Below are 21,358 nucleotides of genomic sequence, written 5' to 3' on the forward strand. Positions count from 1 at the left end.
GTAACTGTAGCTGTAACTGTAGCTGTAACTTTGAATCTGTAACTGGCAAGCGACTCAGCAGCTGGACGTCACTTGCCAATAGGACATCACACGCCAAGCAAACCTGCAACACGGCCGCCGCAGTGGCATAGCCAGAAATTTCATTATGGGGGGGGGGGCTCACTTTGCAGCTTGGCCTCCTCCTTATAGAAATTGTCAAGGGATGAAATACATTAAACATTAATAATAACTACGTTGCCATTGTCAAAGATGCTGCAAACTAATTCTTGAGAGGTATGCACTATCAACACAAGTAAAATATGTATTTTTTTAAATAAAAGAACATACTCGTAGGTCTCAAAATTGTGCCCGAAATAACTGATATGAATGCTTCCATGTTTTCTGTATATTTAATAAGTAAAGCAAATATCAGACGAACTTTAGAGCTATATCAGTTTGGAACCAGCAAAGCAGTGCATGCTGCTAATATTAAACACATAAAGGCCGTGAAATGAACAAGTTGACAAATATTGTTATAAAACTTTGTTACCCTCCCTGCCTTTCCCTCATTAGCATCTCTCTCTCTCTATCATTTATGAACCTTGTTTACATTTTTGTACATATGCAACGACCAGCAGCGAAAAATCGCTATGACGTTGTCCTTTGTTAAAATGTATTGCACAGGAGCAGCTGTCACCGGTCGTCAATTGTGAGTAATTGCTCCGAAATTATAGTCACAACAGAGAGAATATATAAAAAGCAGGTGTTCTGCAAAATATACGAGGGCGAGTCAAATGAAAGTGAACCAATGCGAATATATGACAAACGGGGTACTTTATTTAAATGTAGTCTCCATGACCATTTAAACATTTGTCCCACTGCTTCAAAAAAATCTGTAACTGACTCTTTCACTTCATCGTCCGACACGAATCTGTTTGTTCAAATGCTCCAAAATGTGGAAGCCACAAGGCGACAGGCCTGGGCTGTATGACGGATGTTGCACTGTTTCCCACTTGAACTTTGCCAGTTTTGTGTTAACCACATCAGCGATGTGGGCACGGGAATTGTCGTAGAGCAAGATGACCCCATTCCTCAATTTCCCACATTGTTTGTTCTTCATTGTGACATGCAGCCGATCCGACGTTTCACTATATCGGAAACAATTCATTGCCTCTCCAGGTATAGCAAATTTTATCAACCATGGCCCTTGACGATCAAAAAAAAAGTCAACAACAGCTTTCTGGCAGGAATGATGGCCTTTGCTGTTCTTGGGGGTGGTGAATTCAAATGCTTCCACTGTAAGCTTTGATGTCGTGTTTCAGGCTTGTAGTACTGGCACCATGATTCGTCTCTGTTCACAATTGCAGACGAAAAGTCTTCACCCTCATCGTGATACCGGTTTAGATGAATCAAGGCAGCGCCGAACCACTTTGTCTTTTGGCAGTATTTCAAAATCTTGGGCATGCATTCCGCACACAACAGCCGATAACCGAGATGTTCATGAATTATGGTGTGACCCGACCTTGGCTGATGTTCACACACCCCGGCAATTCATCTGTGCTTATCTTCCGTTCTTGTCTAACCAGCCTTTGCAATTGTGTTGGGGGTGATTGCACGGTTGCTTTGGCCTGGTCTTGGATTGTCTTTGCAACTTGCTTGTCCTTCTTTGAACCGTTTGCTCCAACGCTTCACATTGACCAATGAAATGCAATGTTCATCGTACACGGCAGCCATATGGTGACTAATTTTTTGGGGGGGGGAGGGACATCTTCATCTGTCAAAATCCTCACAACTCCACGCTGTTCAACTTTTGGAGTGACCATTATGTCACAGAAGCATGTTCAACCCAGTGTATCAGAGCATTAAAGAACCTTGATCCTCACACTTACGTGTCACTTTTGTGAATTAAAAAATGCATCTGTGCCACGTGCATGCCTCGCAGATAATGAACCGAACCATTATTGCTCAGGCAGTGTTGGCTCACTTTCATTTGACTCGCCTTCGTACGTTAGAAATGCGAAGATACAATAGTATATACAAATGCGAGTCAAGTCAGTGACAAGTCATGGCAACAAGTCAGTGGGGGAATATAGTAAAGTTCTAGGAATGGCAGGGGAGAGTTATTAGTAGAGTTTGCAGAACGGAAGAATATGCAGTAATGAATACCTTCTTCTGCAAGCGGGATAGCCGAAAGTGGACGTGGAAGAGCCCGAATGGCGAGACTAGAAATGAAATAGACTTCATACTCTGTGCTAACCCTGGCATCATACAAGATGTGGACGTGCTCAGCAAGGTGCGCTGCAGTGACCATAGGATGGTAAGATGTCGAATTAGCCTAGACTTGAGGAGGGAACGGAAGAAACTGGTACATAAGAAGGCGATCAATGAGTTAGCAGTAAGAGGGAAAACAGAGGAATTCCAGATCAAGCTACAGAACAGGTATTTATTTGGCCTTAACTCAGGAAGGTGACCTTAGTGTTGAAGCAATGAATGACAATCTTATGGACATCATTAGGGAGAGGGGTGTGCAATAGAAGTCGGTGGTAACTTGGTTAGACAGGATACCGGTAAGCTATCACAGTAGACGAAAGATCTGATTAGGAAACGCCGATGTATGAAAGCCTCTAACCCCACAGCTAGAATAAGACTGGTATAACTTTTCAAGTTAATCAACAAGCGTAAGACAGCTGATATAAGGAAGTACAATATGGATAGAATTGAACATGCTCTCAGGAACAGGAAGCCCAAAAACAGTTAAGAAGAAACTAGGAATAGGCAAGAATCAGATGTATGCGTTAAGAGACAAAGCCATTACTATATCATTAATAATATCATTACTAATATGAATGAGATAGTTCAAGTAGCTGAGGAGTTCTATAGAGATTTATACAGTATCAGTGGCATCTACGACGCTAATGGAAGATAGAATAATGTAGAGGAATTTTACATCCCACAAATAACGCCGGAAGAAGTAAAGAAAGCCTTGGGAGCTATGCAAAGGGGGAAGGCAGCTGGGGAGGAAAAGGTAACAGCAGGTTTGTTGAAGGATGGTGGGCATATTGTTCTAGAAAAACTGGCCACCCTGTATACGCAATGCCTCATGACCTCTAGCGTACCGGATCTTGGAAGAACGCCAACATAATCTTAATCCATAAGAAAGAGGACACTAAACACTTGAAAAATTATATACCGATCAGCTTACTGTCCGTTGCCTACAAAGTATTTACCAAGGTAATCACAAATAAAATCAGGAACACCTTACACTTCTGTCAACCAAAGGACCAGGCGGGATTTCGTAAAGGCTACTCAACAATAGACCTCATTCACACAATGAATCAGGTGATAGACAAATGGGCGGAATATAACCGACCCTTATATGTAGCTTTCATTGATTACGAGAAAGCGTTTGATTCAGTCAAAGCCTCAGCAGTTGTGCAAGCATTACGGAATCGGTGTAGACGAGCTGTATGTAAAAATACTGAAAGATATCTATAGCGGCTCCACAGCCACCGTAGGCCTCCATAAAGAAAGCAACAAAATCCCAATAAAGAAAGGCGTCAGACAGGGAGATACAATCTCTCCAATGCTATTCACAGCGTGATTACAGGAGGTATTCAGAGACCTGGAGTGGGAAGAATTGGGGATAAAAGGAAATGGAGAATACCTTAGTAACTTTCAATTCGCTGATAATATTGTATTGCTTAGTAACTCAGGGGACCAATCGCAGTGCATGCTCACTGACCTGGAAAGGCAAAGCAGAAGGGTGGGTCTGAAAATTAATCTGCAGAAAACTAAAGTAATGTTTAAAGGGACACTAAAGTGAAAAATGATTTTTTCTGCATCAGTAAATTACCTTTCTACAACACCAAAAACACCGCTCTTACAACGTTAAGACGTTTGGTAAGCCAGAAAAAGCGCAAGAATGAAATACGGGTGGCGACGCTTACTTAAGTTCCCGCACCCGGTGGCTGTGACGTCATGGTTTTTTATGGCATCTTCTAGGGCCTACTAATTATATATAGCGGTACAGATTGACTACATTGTGTTCTAAAGGAGCCAAATATTGAACATGGGAAGTTTCGGGAACCTTTACTCAGCCAACGCGGCCCAAATGCGAAAACATACTTTGGATACCCTGACTTTCATGCTGGCATACCGGCGCTGGGGTTCCGGCGCGAAATTCAAATACTGATACTTGGACCTTCATTGTCGCATCTAATAATCAAACTATGTTTTTTAAATGACTGCCTGCAGGGTTCTTAAACAATGCTTGATTAGCCTGAACTGATTTATTGTTTCGCTTTAGTGTCCCTTTAACAGTCTTCGTGCTCGGTTGGAGCTCCTTGTGTTATGATATGTGACTTCCGGTGCATTGGCGTTGCCACGAAATCCAGCCCGATTTCGCAATTTTCGTGCTAAAATGTCTTTTTGAATATGAAAGGGACATTCTAGGCAAAATCGAGGAGATTTCCAGCGCCGGGGGTTGTTTTGGTCGGCAGCGCATGACAGCACGAAATATTTGGAAGGGGGGGCCTCCCCCCCCCCCCTGGCTACACCCCTTGGCCACCGACCCGCAAATTGTGTGCCTTTCGTTGCGGCGGAGTGCGAGTTCACGAAGTGATTTACTAAAAACCCATTCAGTTTTGCTGGTATGGTTTTGCAAACACCTATGTTTTATGGTGGATCTCCGCATTGCTCTGGGGCATGCAATGCAGTGTCTTTGGCTCACGAGTTGTTCCACAACTTTTGGTTGCGTGGATCTCTGTGCAGTGGTGGGGTGCCACTGATGGCAACTTGCAACTTAATTCTTCCATACAATAAACATGCAACAGCTTCTGTGAAGACATGTTTCAGTTCATGCTTAATCGATTTGTTTTAATAAGGGATCAAGCATATTTTTTGTTAGCGTTTCTTTCCACTTGCATTTCAAATGTCAAATTTTGCCTGGCTAGGCTATATTAAGCTATGCTTCTTATGTAATCGAAATTTCTTTGCACTTGGCCTTAAAGTCATGCAGGAAATTTTTTTTAACAATGTATTGTTTGTGCTATTTCACTGGTGGGCTCACATTTAAGAAAATGCCGAAATGTGACTTGCCAAAACTCACACACATAGGATGTGATGTCCACCGACACAGGCGTATGCAACACATGCTTTGTAAGTGTATACTATATTGTGTTCATTCCACTTGTAGAAACATAATGCCGAATGTTATTCTTCATATTACAGCTCTATGCAGGGAGTGGTAAATGGCTAGAGAAGAAGGCTTGGGACACACTGTTCCGGTCCCCGACGGATTCATTATTTTGCCGCATGGCCACGAATGTTTTTTGGACGCCCAATGAACAGAGGAGCCGCAGTGTGACAGGAACACTTTCCAACAAGTCGCGTGCATTGGGGGAGACCAAACCAAGGCCTGCGTTAACCCCAGAGAAAGTGGACTCACTAAAAGGTTTGCAACATAGTGTATATAGATCTTATACAGTGATATGCAGTGAAATGTTGTAATTTGCTATAACTCCTGCTTCAGTGAACTACTGTTGTAACTGGTTTGGCGGACTACTGCGCAGTTCACTTATTCAGATTTTCAAACCATGCAATGTTCATAAATCGTAGAAATTCAGTATGCTGAAGTATTGGACCACGAAGCACCTTGCATGTGTTAGGTTTGCTATGCTTTGTCAATAAAAAGAGCTTTCAGTGTGTTTATTTTAGCTGTGCTGCTTATCACTCAAAAACTCGTTGGGATCTTCCCATTGTGTCGCATGTGCACAATGCCCTCAGGAACTCCGTGGGCATCATCACAATACCCTCTTGGCAGCTGTAATTATGTGTGGTCCCTTGCAAAAGCATTGCAGAAGCTACTAACGTAAACTGTCAGGCGGGCTGCTAGATATAATGACAAAAAGGATGTAGGGAGTGGAGGCAGAGAATCGGTAGAACCGATACAGTCGCGAAACAAGGGAATGACAGCCTGTATACTAAGTAGGCAAACAACAGTAGTGCACGCAAGGGAACGCTCAACCAGCAGCCGGCCGCGACGTCCGCTGTGCTGAAATAGTGCCTTTTCCACAATCACTTTCTCCCTCACTTCTTGACGGCGTCACCTGTCGTCGCGTTGGGGAAGCGTTTCTCTCCTTCCAGTTTCCCAGCAGCAGATCGCCGACAAAGTAGCGCGGAGAGGCCTAGGTTTATCGCACGTGTTCTTCGTTGCAATCCTAGCAACCAGCGTTCAGCGGAGGTTTTGAGTTGTGGGGAGTAACGCGACGCACGATGTCCCGAAAGCGGACAGTTCTGTCGCTCGGCGATAAGCTGAATATTATCGAGGAAGCGGAAAAGCAGCCACGAAAGCCGGCATTCCCCGGGACCTTAAGATACCCGAATCTTCGCTTAAGGCTATCCGGGCCTACAAAGCGGTGATATGGCAGAATGCCAACAAGTTCGAGCTGAAGCGGAAAGCGGCAAAAGAAGGACAGCATGAGAAGTTAGAAAAAGTTTTCGTCAAGTGGCTGCATCAAGATCAGAGCTCTGTGATCAACGTTGGCGGCGCCATTCTAAAAGAAAAGGCGGACCTTGTGGCATTGCGTCTAAGCATCGACGACTTTCAGACACCGAACGGGTGGCTGCATTGCTTTAAAAAACGAAACAGGACAGACCCTGTGCCTATGCCTACCACATTCGCCCAAGTGTTACAACACATAAACGGCATCCAGAACTTCATCTGTTCACACGACACCGCAGAGTACCTCCTTTTGGACGTTGCCCAACTCGAGCGAAAGCTCTTGGTTCATGGATCAAACAAGGTCCAAAAGAAACTCGCCGACTATTTTTTAAAGTTCGCGCCGGCTGGCGGAAATCGCGGCAATGTGCAGTGGAGAACCGTAAAGGTTCGTTTGAATAAAGCATGATTGGTACCTGCACTGCAGCATCAAATCTTATCGCATTTACCTGGTACTTTGGGTTTCCAAGCCCTGCAGAGTATGTTAGTAGTTGACATTGAAGTTTCTCGTAAATCCGACGCGCAAAATAAGTAGTATTTTTATAGGCATAATTTATGTTTTGATTTTACGACGCTTTTTCGCGGTCCCAAGAAAGTCGTATAATCGTGGTTCCACGTGTCGATTCCAACCGATTTTTTTAAAACATGTTTTTTGAATTCGCTATTTGCTTTTTACTTACAGCTCTCTTCAGCATATACATGGGCAACGATGTGCCTAAAGACACCCAGACCAAGAGGCTCAAGGACGTGCGCAAGTACCTTGCACAGAAACTGGGTGACATCCGGCGCAAATAATCCTTTGTGCCGCCAGGGTCCCTCCACCCATCTGCAGCAGGTTGACGCCTGCACCCTCCCTGAGCCATTCCAACCAACTTTGTGTGCTGCAGATTGTAGTACAGGGTCCCACATATTTCACTGCGTACAGTAATCCTTTATTATAATGAATCAGTGGGAAGGTGAAAAAATTCGATAGAAGCGACCACTCGAGAAAAGCTAAAGCACTCGAGCTTTAATTGCACCTCAACTGCGAAAAAGTCTAAATACAATGTATTCAGTGTAGCAAAACTTTATTCAGGTGCCAAAAGGCAGTGAGGTTTGGCTGTTTCAAGTTCTTACGGTGCACGAGCCACCCCTGGTCACGGAAGACTATGAGAGTATCGCACTGGAAAGCGCCGCAAATGCCGTGGCTCGAGTCTGAGGCTGTGTTTGTTGTGCTCAAAAAACGATTAGCGCTCATTGTGGGTATGCAGTGCAATTGTGAAAATTGAATGGTTTAGCAGTAGAGGCTTTGCATGATCACTGCACAGTTTTCTTCCGAGGTGTGTAGCCGTGAAGTTTGCAAAACGAGAGTTTTTCGGCGCACCGTTGTCGACGAAACTCTGCTAATTCTACGGTTCAAGTGTTGGTGTTTGCACACCGTTGCATCAGCCCCTTGACAAATGTCTAGAAACAAAATTCAGTGACCCTACCACAAATTTAGACTGTTTGTCTAAATTCGGATGGTGCGAATCGAGTATGACCGGCTCGAAAAAATCGCCGTGGGAATGCCAGCTTTGCGTTGAATTGCCATGTTGACAGCCTGACTCACCACTGACAGTGCTCATATTTTTTTTATTTTTGGCAAGCTATCGGTACATTTGCACCGTCACAAGTGCAATGAAGCTAGGGCGGTGTTTTATCGCAGTGCTGGCACATTATGGCTAGCGGCCATAATTTCTAGACTGGCTTCCCCGGAGTTGTCTTCCTGGTTTGTTAATGTAGCTCCTCACGTCGAACATGGCACTTATAATGGGAGGGACACTTCTTTTGTGTTTCGTGGCACATTGCAGTGCCTGAAGTGCTCTTTAGAGCGGTAAAAATTTGCTTATTGAGCGCACCCCATGGAATGCGACGGCGCAATAAGTATGCCCGCGGTTTTTTAGACACTTTTTGGCATCCAAAAGACCACGGTTTTCTGGCATCGCAAAGCGTCAGGAAAAATTTATTTTTGTGTGGATTCTATCACGGAGGACACCTGCGATGCGATTACGACCGAGGTTAACGGTTCAGGCTTGATGCTCCATGGAATTTGACAGCTTCCATTCGCTCTGCAGTAAACAGGTGGGCGCACTCAGCAGTCGCTTGGTGCCAATTACTAGGAAGTCATAGGTCGTGGGTTGGGTACTTTTGTGGCCTGTTCTGTGCCTGCATGAGGCAAATTCGTTGGCAGCATTAATATGACACTGCATGCACAGAAAGTCACAACTGTTCGGCGGCGGCGATACCTCTGCTCGCCACTTCACTCTAAACGGGTCAAGCTCTTCATGCGCTTCAAGTAATGCGGCTTAAGATGCATGCGTTTGGGTCGGGAAGTGAAGAAATTTTGAATAAGGCGATATTTCAAGTAAAGCAATTTCGTTATAACGAGTGATTACTGTACGTTCAAAAAAATTCTTTGTGCACACCGGTGCACTGTTCTTGCTGAAATTTTGCAGAAAGATAGCATTTTGGAATGTACGTTGTGTAGCATATCACTTGACACAGTTTTTGCCTGGTATTTAAAAAATGGATGCTGTTCCACTCAACATGAAAGCTGTCGTAAGTGGGGAGCAGTGATTTGCCAGTGTTTCCCTTGCGTTATTGTTGTCAGCACCTTGTGTTCATCTTCTATTTGTGCTTTGCTTTTGTTTTTATGTTTAGCTTTTCTTTTTGTGTCTTGCTTTTGTTCATCTGTTATTTTGTCATGTTTATGCATTGTTTATTTTCATTAGTTACGTGAAGTTGACTTTAGATTTGATTTTTTGTAATTTTAGTACATTTAGTAAGACAGTAGACATTGTTTAAACTTTGTACATATGTACATTTATTTACATTTGGCTTTTCACTGGCAAAGTGTTGTACATTTTCTCATATGGTTTCCCCTTTCTTCTTTGACGTCATGATTTCGCATTGTCTTGTTGATTTGAAGAGTAGTCTTGTTGCATTGGTTCATCCTCTTGGAGTTCATACGCATAGTGCCAAGTGCAGGGTTGTGTTTTCCTTTCACTATTACTGCTTTGTGGTCAGTGAAGTGAAATGCCAATGGGTCTTCTAGTGCCATCTTAACGTCCGCGAAGACGAGATCTATGGGCTCTCTTCGTTGGCTTCTGTTTCACGTTCTTGCACCGACGAATCGGCCCTCTGGCATCGCTGTCTTTCGCGAGCAAACGCCCGTTAGCACTCGATCTGTGCCAGCTGTTTGGGGTCCATGGTGGGAAAAGACTGGCTCTTTGTTTCTGGGGTCTATTCAAAGAGGCTGTGGCGCCCTCCCTTGACTAGTTTCGATATCAGCTTCGGTGCGTGACACCCACCGACATCGGGCGGATGAGATCTCGGGCCCCTAAGTGCTCCGCACTTTTAAAAAATGTGGGCAGTTTTCACTAGTGAAGCAAGGCTGGGTCACAGCGGAGCTACTTCCGGCTTTTGCTAAGTTTTGCGAGGTTATACATGAATCACGTAGGTTCATACTAAGTGTTGCTAAGTTTTGCAAGGTTTTGCATGGCCTGGCTAGGTTCACACTAAGTGTTGATAGCTTTTGCTATGTTCTGTGATGTATGGCTTGGATAGGCTAATACCAAGCGTTGGTAGGTTTTGCTAATGTCTTATGAGGTTATGCATGGCTTAACTATGCTTATACTAAGTGTCTCGAAGATTTGCTAAGTTTTGCCAAGTTCTTGCGAGGTCATACACGTCCAGGCCGGTAAGCCACACAAGCTCCAGCAAGTCACATGCATGCAAGCTGCAGTACATGCTCCACAACTTGTGTACAGTGCTCCAGTACCAGTCGGCATCGTTGATCCGGTCCTCGGCCTTCGACCGGGTATGGGCAAACGGCAGGTGTTCGGCAAGCGCATCTTTGCCATTGTAGACTTCCATGATCTCATTGTCCCACTAGTCAGCCGGCTGCCCGGGCTGTGCCTGTAGATTAGAAAGGCAAGGCGCGGCACACTTGTAGCCATGCACCCAATTCTCCATGATTGCATTTAGCGAATCGCCCCGCCGCATGGTAGCCTCATCCCAAGCCGCCTTCTTACTGATCTTGGCCAACATGGCCTAGTGATCACTGTAGTGAACAGTGTGGTCTCCAGCTATAGCGATGTTCCACCTGGAGTCACCTAGATCATCGCATAGGTCCGAGGATCCGAGCCCCTCAGGGATGATCAGCTGAGCTGCATGTGTGCTCGAAGTGGATGCTCGTCCGGTCCCCTCTGGGACCAAAACAGAGCTAAACCTGTTACACCTGTATCGGCATAGGGCCTGTGAGCTGAAGCTCCCAAAAATCAAGGGTGACACTCAGTATCAGATTTCGCTGCAACATGCTGCTATACAGGAAGATGGCTCCCAACAGTCGTGCTACCACGGCAACGTTCCTTCAGCTTGGTGTAGCCTCCGAAGGCGACAGTACGACACAGTACGACCACGCACATGAAGTGAGCCGCGTCTCTTTGGCGTAGCCTCCAAAACAGGAGAAGCGAAAGCGCAAGTCGCGGAAGGCTCAGCAACAACATTCAAGGAGAAAGGAACAGCGTCTTTCAGAGTCTCCCAACACAACACAAGAAGGTTGAAAGCCAATGAAGGGATGAGACTGAAGCGACTCAACCGGTCTCCTAGGATGAAGGCTGAAGAGGCAGAACGCAAGCGACAACAATGCCTTCAAAACAAGCTCCAGCAACAGCAACAACAACGAGGCACAACAGCAACAGAGGCAGACACAGAAAGGCTTTCGCCTACCTCAGCAGCGTGCCCATAGATTTTTCGTCGATCTGCATGCGGCAGTTCCACGTTTGGATAAAGCAGATCAGAGTGGCCTTCCGCAGCAATTCTTTGTGGTTCACATCCATCGCATGGCTCTGCATCAACCTAATGCTCGGCGAAGCGGTCGTAAACTCATCGCTGACCTAGTCACACGCACCTTGGCAGGCTCGGCTAATCGTCTGAAGCGGGTACTTCTTGAGTCACTCAAATTCCTCAGCGAGGCTGGAATCGGCATTGGTGGAACAGTGGTGAAACTTGAAGTCCCCCTCCGCGTTGGTGAGGTACAACTTATCCAGCTCTGTACAACGACTTAGCCCAATGTACAAGAGCTTCTGCGGGTGCCTCTTATCGTAGCCATGCGCAACGCTTCCATAAGTTCCCCCCTGGGAACCACATCTTCGGCACGATGGGCAGGATCGGCTCTCCTTCGTCGATCGTAGTCCCGCTAAGCCGGGCGCCGAGCTTCCTTGTAGGCGGCTTCTTCCTCGGTAGTCTTGCCTTTCTTCGGTTGCTCCTTGGTAGCTGTACACGCGTGTTCACTAGATGAGAGAGCTGACATGTCTGTCAGCACACCAGCTGCTCGGAGCTTTCTAGCATACCACGGCTAAGCGAACACTTGCTTCTCCTCGAATGGGGAGAGGGAACGTGAAGCGCACGCATGCCGCCGCGAGACTGCACCCTACGCACACGTGTGATGTGAGGAGGTTGCGTGGCTCGGCGACGCACAGCTAAGCCGAGTTTTCTGTCGGCACGAAACAGACTCGAAAAGCTTAACAGCTGTCCGCTGTAAAAGTCACCGCCCAAGCACTTCATACATAAATTAACCAGCGAAGCTGAAACATGCGGCCCCATCTTTATCACTGGCTTAATTTTGATGGTTCAGTAATGTTACGGCTAGGCTTGTGTGAATAGTGCTTTTTTGGTTCGAAGCGAATTCGAAGTAAATAGTAATTCTTGAATAATTTGGAAGAAAAAACGGCAGAGAGCTAAGGTCTGGGATTTATTCAAGGAAAGTAAAGAACTTGATTATTTACGAAAATCTACGAATTTCCGTGCACAAACACTATAGCTGTTCCACATGCTGGAGTTTGAGGTGCTCCTTTCTGCAGCTTACAGCGGCTCCTGTAGTCAAAAAAGGCCTTTCACTTCTTGTCTGGGTGGCTGGTATTGAAAGATACCTACGGGCAGCTGCAACCAGGGTTCGGTAAAGATGGCTGCCCTTGCTTTTCTACCACACAAGGGGGTCTTCGGACCGGGAAAGAAGGGGACCTTCAAGTACCTAACAACCTCATCCGAGATTGTACGGCTTGACTGATGATGTGCACGCAAACTGAAGTGTGTAAAAGCACTCCACACAGAGTCCCCTGATGAGTCTGCAGAGCAGGTGCTGTTCTCACTTGTTGCTGTACCATGTTGACAAACTGGCACAGTCTCTTCTGCTGCTGTTGTGAGTAGAGTGAATGTCCATTGCCTTGCGGGTTGTTCAGCATAACAGACATTTTGCATCTACGATCGGCCAACATTGCCAATGCAGGAAGGCGTGACATCTTAATATCAAGGAACCTCGTCTTGATGCTACGCAAAAGGCTTAAGGCAAGCAATACTGCCTCACCACATTCGGAAACATGTTTAGCTAGAACCACCTCGGTACACAGCAACAGGGGAATGACTTGTGACAGCGTGGGGTATCTGTCCCCAAGCAGTTCAGTTGTGGCATGATCAAGTGGCTTCCAGACTTGCACTGCTGCATTAATAAGCTTCCACTAACTTGCGTTCAAGTATGGAACTGCGTCAGATCCTGAAAGTTCTACAGTGATGACCGTATGGAGCTTCACGAGCCTGACCATCATGGCATGCTCACTGTTCCATCGCGTCGGGACGTCTTGTATAACCTTGAGAGGGTCCAGCTGCATGTTTCTCTCAATTTCCTGAAGCCGTCCTCGGGCCTTGGCACTCCGTTTGTATCTAGCTACAATCGATCTGGCCTTAGCACAGAGCTGCAAAAACCCTGACACTTCTCTTTTGGCATCACTGACACACAAAACTGAAGGGTGCGTCCGAAACACTGCACACCACTCCAGGACAACCGCTCTACTGCAGAAGTAAAGCTCCTTCCATTATCTGTAACGACGAAGATCGGCACAGTATCGTGGGCTGGAAGTTCCCACTCCTCGATGACACCTGTGATAAATAGCTCCGGGTTTTCTGCAGTGTAAGAGTACGTCTGTCATCTCCGTGCAAGCCAATGCATGCACGTGTTGCACAAAGTCACTGTCCATAACGTGACAAGTTACACAAACAAGGCTGTCATTTGCCCGCAATGTCCAACCATCAGTTGTGATTGAAAGCGACTCCACTCCGCTCGCAAAAATGTCCCCGAGCTCATTTTTCGCCTTCTCTTTGCTTGATGTGTAGAGGTCTGTAATAATGGCTCTCGAGAATGTTGTCCGAGACGACACGGCATAATCCGGCATAGCGAACTTCATCATGTCGAAGAAGCCCGGTTCTTCGACAATGTTGTAGGGGTGCATACCATGAGCTACGAAGCGAGCTATCATTTTTGTCATCTGTTGGGCTTTTGGGGCCGACGCTTTCATTTTCGTCTTGAAAATGTCGGCTATGGATGGCTGTTGACCACTTGTCTAGGTTGCTTGCCCCTTGAGCTTGGATGGCTTTTCGCGTGCTTCCCACTTCTCTTGGTAGTCCTTGTGCAAGTCCGCGTGTCTCTTTAAACGCGTTGCTAGGGTTGTTGTCGTACTTGTCGGGGTCTTCAGGACTGCCTTGCATTTAAGACACCGAACTTCGGTTCCCAGTGGAATCTTTACAAAAAAGTTCCAAATCGGATTGCTATTCACATGCAAGTCCCCCATGGTGCTCTCTGGAGTGGTCCAAGGCAGCTGGTATTGATCAAATGCCGCCGCGGCAGAGGTAGAGCCGCCCACTTAACGCAATTGACCGCACTACTACACCGAGGAGATGCGTTTTTGTATGCCTTTGTTCTGAGTATAGTTCTGTTTTCGTGGCTTGGTTTGGATTGGATTGGGAAAAGTATTACTGAATCCAAAACCAAAACCTTCGACGACGCCTTCTCCCTGCCGCGTGTGGCTATTCGTTCGAGCCAAATACTTCCGAATTACAAAATTCGAACCGAAGCGAATATCGAATAGCGCATTATTCGTTGAACTATTCGGAAATATTGAATATTCGCACTAGCCTAGTTACGGCTCATTAAAGTTCATTGCTGCTTGTGTTCTGCTTGGCAATTTAGTGTCGCTTGGTAGCCTGCCAGATCCTCGGTATGCAGTTGCTGCTTGCGCTCGGCCATTCAGGTTTGTTTTGTGCCCGGACTGCCGCATCGTCACAGTGAATACGAGCTCTCCCATGATGTTGCTGTCGGCGCTGTTCTTTGCAAGCTTCCTGCTGTTTGGGAGTTTGTAATGATGCGGCCTGCCCATGTTGAAGTCTGAGAGAAACTGCGGCATGCGTGCTCGACTGCAACAAAAAGAATGATGTCACTAACGGCTGCGCAGCTCTTGCCGCTTCCTCCCTCCAATATCCAGTTCCCACTCTGTCAGTGTGAGAGCGTACCTACTTCATCCAGCTGTATAAACGCGGCCACATTCCCTCACCTTTCGCTTATAATTCTCGTACCTGGTTTCTTCGTGGGTGCGCGTGGGTTCCGACGGAGAAGTTTCTGCGCACATTAAACAGACGGATTTTGGTTTTGGCTAGTCATATACAACTTCGCCGCAAAAGTGCAAATTTGCCTGTGTATATACTGGGATGCGCAAGCTGCTGCCACAGAGCGAAATATTGTGTACTTGCTGTACCCTGTAGTTGATACAAATAAAAATAATTTCAGGTATTCAGAGAACGACTTATTTTCTGCCAAATAACAAAAGGCTGTGTATGTGCGGGCCTAATATATAGGCCTAGCCATGAGCTCCAACAAGCCGATAAGCATACAGGCCAACAGGCCGACAAACCAACAGGCTGATAAGCCAACAGGCCAATAAAACGACAAGCTAACAAGCATATAGACCTACAAGCCGATAGGCCAGATTTCCGCATAGCCAACAGACATGGTCTTGTTGGAATTTTTGACTGGGTTTTAACAGTAAAAATGTTGCAATTTCACCGGAAAAGCGAAGGAGTGATTGCGACAGCAAATTACTAGACAGCTATAATTAAGCAGTTGTACGTGGCATAGCCAGTGTACATTACAGTAAACCTTCGCTTCCTTGGTGAATTAAGAAACTTGGTCTCATGTGCAAAGCCAAACATGAACACATCTCACTGACGGTAAACTTTGTAGGAACGCTGGCGTGATGAAGCTAAGAAGCAGCGACAAGCGATCGCTTACTGCTTGCAGCCGCAATGCACTTCCAAAGCCAAGTCTGCCCGACCTTCGACACTACAGCTGCGCGGGAACAGCCGCTCATGAAACCACAAGCCACCGTGGTGCACGTTCGCATCAGCGGAATTTCGTCAGAAGTGTCCGTACAATTTTTATTGCAATAATAAAGAAAAATTAAGCAATTGTCGACTATATAGCTTTACAAAGAATTCAGTGACAATATCGGGATGCAAGAGTCTCGTAATCTTATCCAGCGCAGTGCGCACACATGGCACATACACTGGCCCAAATGATTGAAAATGCGAGAGGAAAGAAAACTGAAGCAGTACGGTTGATCAGCCGCCTTGTGTGAGAGGTGCTGCCAATATGCCTACAACCGTAGCCTCCGCGAGCAACAGCGCGCCGCCGGAACCGATCGCGGAGGCCACGGTTCCAGTGAGTGAGTTCCAGTGACTCTACGTGGATGGATGGATGGAAGGTAGGAGCGCCCCCTTTGAGACTGGGTGATGGCAGTTGCCACCATGCTCAACTTTTAATTTTTGTTTAGCTGTGTTGTGTTACTAAAATTCGCCATTTTCTTTAAATACGTCTTCCTACCATTTTAACCTTCTGTCACCTCTCTGCTTTTGAGCCAATCCTCCAATCGCCTTTTGGTAATTTCCACCACATATTTACATCATCATCATCAGCCTGGTTAAGCCCACTGCAGGGCAAAGGCCTCTCCCATACTTCTACAACAACCCCGGTCATGTACTAATTGTGGCCATGCCGTCCCTGCAAACTTATTAATCTCATCCGCCCACCTAACTTTCTGCCGCCCCTTGCTACACTTCCCTTCCCTTGGGATCAAGTTCGTAACCCTTAATGACCATCGGTTATCTTCCCTCCTCATTACATGTCCTGCCCATGCCCATTTCTTTTTCTTGATTTCATCTAAGATGTCATTAACTCGCGTTTGTTCCCTCACCCAATCAGCTCTTTTCTTATCCCTTAATGTTACACCTATCATTCTTCTTTCCATAGCTCGTTGCGTCGTCCTCAATTTGAATAGAACCCTTTTCGTAAGCCTCCAGGTTTCTGCCCCGTAGGCGAGTACTGGTAAGACACAGCTATTATATACTTTTCTCTTGAGGGATAATGGCAACCTGCTGTTCATGATCTGAGAAAGCCTGCCAAACGCACCCCAGCCCAGTCTTATTCTTCTGATTATTTCCGTCTCATGATCTGGATCCGCCGTCACTACCTGCCCTAAGTAGATGTATTCCCGTACGACTTCCAGTGCCTCTCTGCCTATTGTAAATTGCTGTTCTCTTCCGAGAGTGTTAAACATTACTTTAGTTTTCTGCAGATTAATTTTTAGACCCACTCTTCTGCTTTGCCTCTCCAGGTCAGTGAGCATGTATTGCAATTGGTCCCCTGAGTTACTAAGCAAGGCAATATCATCAGCGAATCGCAAGTTACTAAGGTATTCTCCATTAACTTTTATCCCCAATTCTTCCCAATCCAGGTCTCTGAATACCTCCTGTAAACACGCTGTGAATAGCATTGGAGACATCGTATCTCCCTGCCCGACGCCTTTCTTTATTGGGATTTTGTTGCTTGCTTTATGGAGGACTATGGTGGCTGTGAAGCCGCTATAGATATCTTTCAGTATTTTTACATACGGCTCGTCTACACCATGATTCCGTAATGCCTCCATGACTGCTGAAGTTTCGACAGAATCAAATGCTTTCTCGTAATCAATGAAAGCTATATATAAGGGTTGGTTATATTCCGCACATTTCTCTATATATAACCTGATTGATAGTGTGAATATGGTCTATTGTTGAGTAGCCTTTAAGGAATCCTGCCTGGTCCTTTGGTTGACAGAAGTCTAAGGTGTTCCTGATTCTATTTGCGGTTACCTTAGTAAATACTTTGTAGGCAACGGAGAGTAAGCTGATCGGTCTATAATTTTTGAAGTCTTTGGCGTCCCCTTTCTTAAGGATTAGGATTATGTTAGCGTTCTTCCAAGATTCCGGTACGCTTGAGGTCATGAGGCATTGCGTATACAGGGTGGCCAGTTTCTCTAGAACAATCTGCCCACCATCCTTCAACAAATCTGCTGTTACCTGATCCTCCCCAGCTGCATTCCCCCTTTGCATATCTCCCAAGGCTTTCTTTACTTCTTCCGGCGTTACCTGTGGGATTTCGAATACCCCTAGACGATGTTCTCTTTCATTATCGTCGTGGGTGCCACTGGTACTGTATAAATCTCTATTCGAACTCCTCAGCCACATGAACTATCTCATCCATATTAGTAATGATATTGCCGGCTTTGTCTCTTAACGCATACATCCGATTCTTGCCAATTTCTAGTTTCTTCTTCACTGTTCTTAGGCTTCCTCCGTTCCTGAGAGCATGTTCAATTCTATCCATATTATACTTCCTTATGTCAGCTGTCTTACGCTTGTTGATTAACTTCGACAGTTCTGCCAGTTCTATTCTAGCTGTAGGGTTAGAGGCTTTCATACATTGGCGTTTCTTGATCAGATCTTGTCTCCTGCGATAGCTTACTGGTTTCCTGTCTAACGGCGTTACCACTGACTTCTATTGCGCAATCCTTAATGATGCCCATGAGACTGTCGTTCATTGCTTCAACACTAAGGTCCTCTTCCTGAGTTAAAGCCGTATACCTGTTCTGTAGCTTGATCCGGAATTCCTCTAGTTTCCCTCTTACCGCTAACTCATTGATTGGCTTCTTGTGTACCAGTTTCTTCCGTTCCCTCCTCAAGTCTAGGCTAATTCGAGTTCTTACCATCCTGTGGTCACTGCAGCGTACCTTGCCGAGCACGTCTACATCTTGTATGATGCCAGGGTTCGCGCAGAGTATGACGTCGATTTCATTTCTAGTCTCACCATTCGGGCTCCTCCACGTCCACTTTCGTCTAACCCGCTTGCGGAAAAAGGTATTCATTATGCGCATATTATAACGTTCTAGCGTTAAACGTTGCCAGGTTCATATTCCAAAGGCGGCCCCGGAGCCAGTGATTCTTAGCACCCTCTGCTGCGTCGCGGGTCTGACCGCCGCCGTGGTCAGTTGCTTCACAGCTGCTGGGGACTGAGGGGTCGGGGTTTGATTGTGTTGTTCATATAGGAGGTTGTGGCCAAGTACTGCACCAGGGTGGCCAATCCTGCTCTGGTGAGGGAGTGCGTTACCGGTTCTGGTCACCGGGATGAGGCCACACTCCAGCCCTGTTTATACAATTTCATCAACACGCGGATTTTTTTAATCCGGTGGAAAATTGCCGGCACCGGGATTCGAACCACGGACCTCTCGCACGCGAGGCGGGTGTTCTACCTCTACGCCACCGCTACACTCCTTCTGTAAGAAACAATATATCGGTGAAACAGGACAATCAATGAACGTCAGATTAAACGGGCATCGCGCGGACACAGCTAAGAAGCTTCCCAAAGCCGTCGCCGAGCATTTCAACCAACCAGGTCATAACTTTGATGAACGTAAACTCTACATCTTGCAGTCAAAGTCACGTTCTGAACGTGAAAGAAAATACAGAGAATCATACCTTATCCATAAGTTCAAGACATTGCAACCAACGTTTCAAAGGAAGCTTTAGAATCTATTCGCTATGCTAAACCTCAAGCTATAGGCAACAACACTTAGTTTGATTTCTTGGCGTATCCCCCTCCTTTTCCTTTTTCTTCCCTTCTTTTTTTTTGTCAGCCGGCGTGTCAGACGCCCTTGACACGCCGGCTAACGCGCGTGGTACTTAAAGAAGGGAATTGCGCTAAAAAAAGACACGGACGAGTAAGGACATGGACGGGCGCAAACTCGCGACTGATTTTATTCAGAAGAAACACAAATATATATATATACCTAGATCCTTATTGCTTAATCATTGCCTAAGCGCACATGCCAAGAACGTTTTTTCTTTTTTATACAAATTTATACTGGAATCACTTACACAATCATCACCTGACTTATCAATGTAAAAAGCCTCTGCGAGTTCACGTGCGACCTGGTTACGACTGCGCCTTAAGATTTTGGTTCTAGCCAGCAAAGGCTGGCATGCTTTATCAGGCGTAGCCAGAGGGCATGCGCCGCAATGTAAGGGCAAATTTGACCCTTTTTCGTTAACCTAGAAAGCTTGTGTTCCCTTAGTCTTTCATTTATTCAACGGCCCGTCTGGCCAATGTAAACTTTTCCGCATGTCAGGGGAATTTCATAGACCACCCCGACCGAACACCTGACAAACTGGGTGGCGTGACGTTTGGTGCAGTCTCGCACGCATTCCTCGCCGGAGACAATCCGGGGGCACAAAGAGGCCAACTTGCGCGGGGCAGAAAATACTACCGGCACACCGTAGCGATTGGCTACATTCTTCAGGTTGTGGGAGACCCTATGAATATAGGGGAGAACCGCCGGTCTGGTCTTCGGTTGACCGCCACCATCTTGAGGTGTTCTAGGTTTCAAGCTTTGCAGAAGCTTCTCTGCCACAGCAGCCACGACGGAAACGGGAAAACCAGCCTTCTGCAACCTGCCAATCTGATTGTTGAGGCTGTCATTTACCAGGTGAACAGATGATTTCTGCAGGGCTTCCTTCAGGCACAGCATAACAATGGCGCGTTTTACCGTCTTAGAATGAGCGGACTCAAACGGCAACAGGTCTTTCCGGGCTCGTGGTGAGTACATCCAACACGTGTGATCTGGTGTTAAAGTGATGTTAATATCTAAAAACTGCAATCTATCTTGTTCAGGTAATTCGTGGGTGAAGGTTAGACCCCTCCCGTGTCGTTTAAAGACAGATAAGGTCGCGTGGGTTAACAGACTGGGGTGAGGGGAGGGGGGGTCCTGGCTTTGACCTTTTACACAGCGTTCCTTTACTAATTCGACACGCTAACACACTTTCCCTCGTTTCCGCGCCCTCCCGCCTCACACCCTCTCCCCTTTAGAAGAACCCCACCTATATATACTGTGGCGAGGAAAGCATATGTCGCCTTGAAGAAGACAGTCCACTTGTCGAAACGTTGGCTCCTGCATGTACCTTGTTCACGTTTTGCTCATATCTCCATGTGGTATAATAGGCTTTTTTCTAAATCGAAGAAAACTGCAAGACAGTGTTTGTGTAAAAATGCATGTCGAATTTCATGTTCAAGACGGACAAGATGGTCGGTGGTTGAACAACCCTTTTTATATCCACACTTATGGGGGTCTACGAGGTTCCTTGATTCTAAAATAAATGAGTCTTATATTGATAATGCTTTCATATGATTTTGCCAAACAGCTTGTGAGGGCAATGGGTCTGTAGCTGCTTGCGAATGTTGGGGATTTACCGGCTTTTAGAAATAGAACTACTATTGCTTTTTTTCCACTCTTCGGGCATCATACCAGATTCCCAGATTATGTTGAAAAATTTGAGGAGACCGTCTACAGATGCCTGAGATAGATGGGCCAGCATGGCGTAGTGAATACGATCGTGACCTGGCGTTGTTGTTTTCCCTGCAGAGAGGACTCTGTTTATTTCTTGTTGTGTCAGGGTGGAATTGTACGGTTCATTTGACGCGCCAGTAGTCGGCAGCTTCTGTTTTTCAGCGGACTGTTTGTATTGCAAAAATTTCTCTGTATAATTCCCTGAACTGGATACATCACGGAAATGTTCGCCAAGTATATCTGCCTGTTCTTGTATTGTTGTTTGTGTGCATGGACATGCAAGTAGTGCAATTGTGTACGATGAGTACTCTCCTCTAAA

General features: G+C 46.1%; 1 protein-coding gene across 8 annotated transcripts in view; it reads left to right on the forward strand.

The window, feature by feature from the left end:
* The window catches only part of LOC135896026 (uncharacterized), a 96,573-nt gene extending 81,441 nt beyond the window's left edge, over positions 1 to 15,132 (forward strand). For all 8 annotated transcript variants that reach the window (XM_065424330.1, XM_065424328.1, XM_065424327.1 and 5 more), the window contains 2 exons: positions 5,209 to 5,431; positions 7,161 to 15,132. In XM_065424330.1, the coding sequence (XP_065280402.1) occupies positions 5,209 to 5,431; positions 7,161 to 7,273 (336 nt within the window). In that variant the 3' untranslated portion in view covers positions 7,274 to 15,132. The remainder of the gene's footprint in view (positions 1 to 5,208; positions 5,432 to 7,160) is intronic.
* The last annotated feature ends 6,226 nt before the right edge of the window (positions 15,133 to 21,358 follow it).

Source organism: Dermacentor albipictus, chromosome 8, assembly GCF_038994185.2.
Source record: "Dermacentor albipictus isolate Rhodes 1998 colony chromosome 8, USDA_Dalb.pri_finalv2, whole genome shotgun sequence".
Lineage (NCBI taxonomy): Eukaryota > Metazoa > Arthropoda > Arachnida > Ixodida > Ixodidae > Dermacentor > Dermacentor albipictus.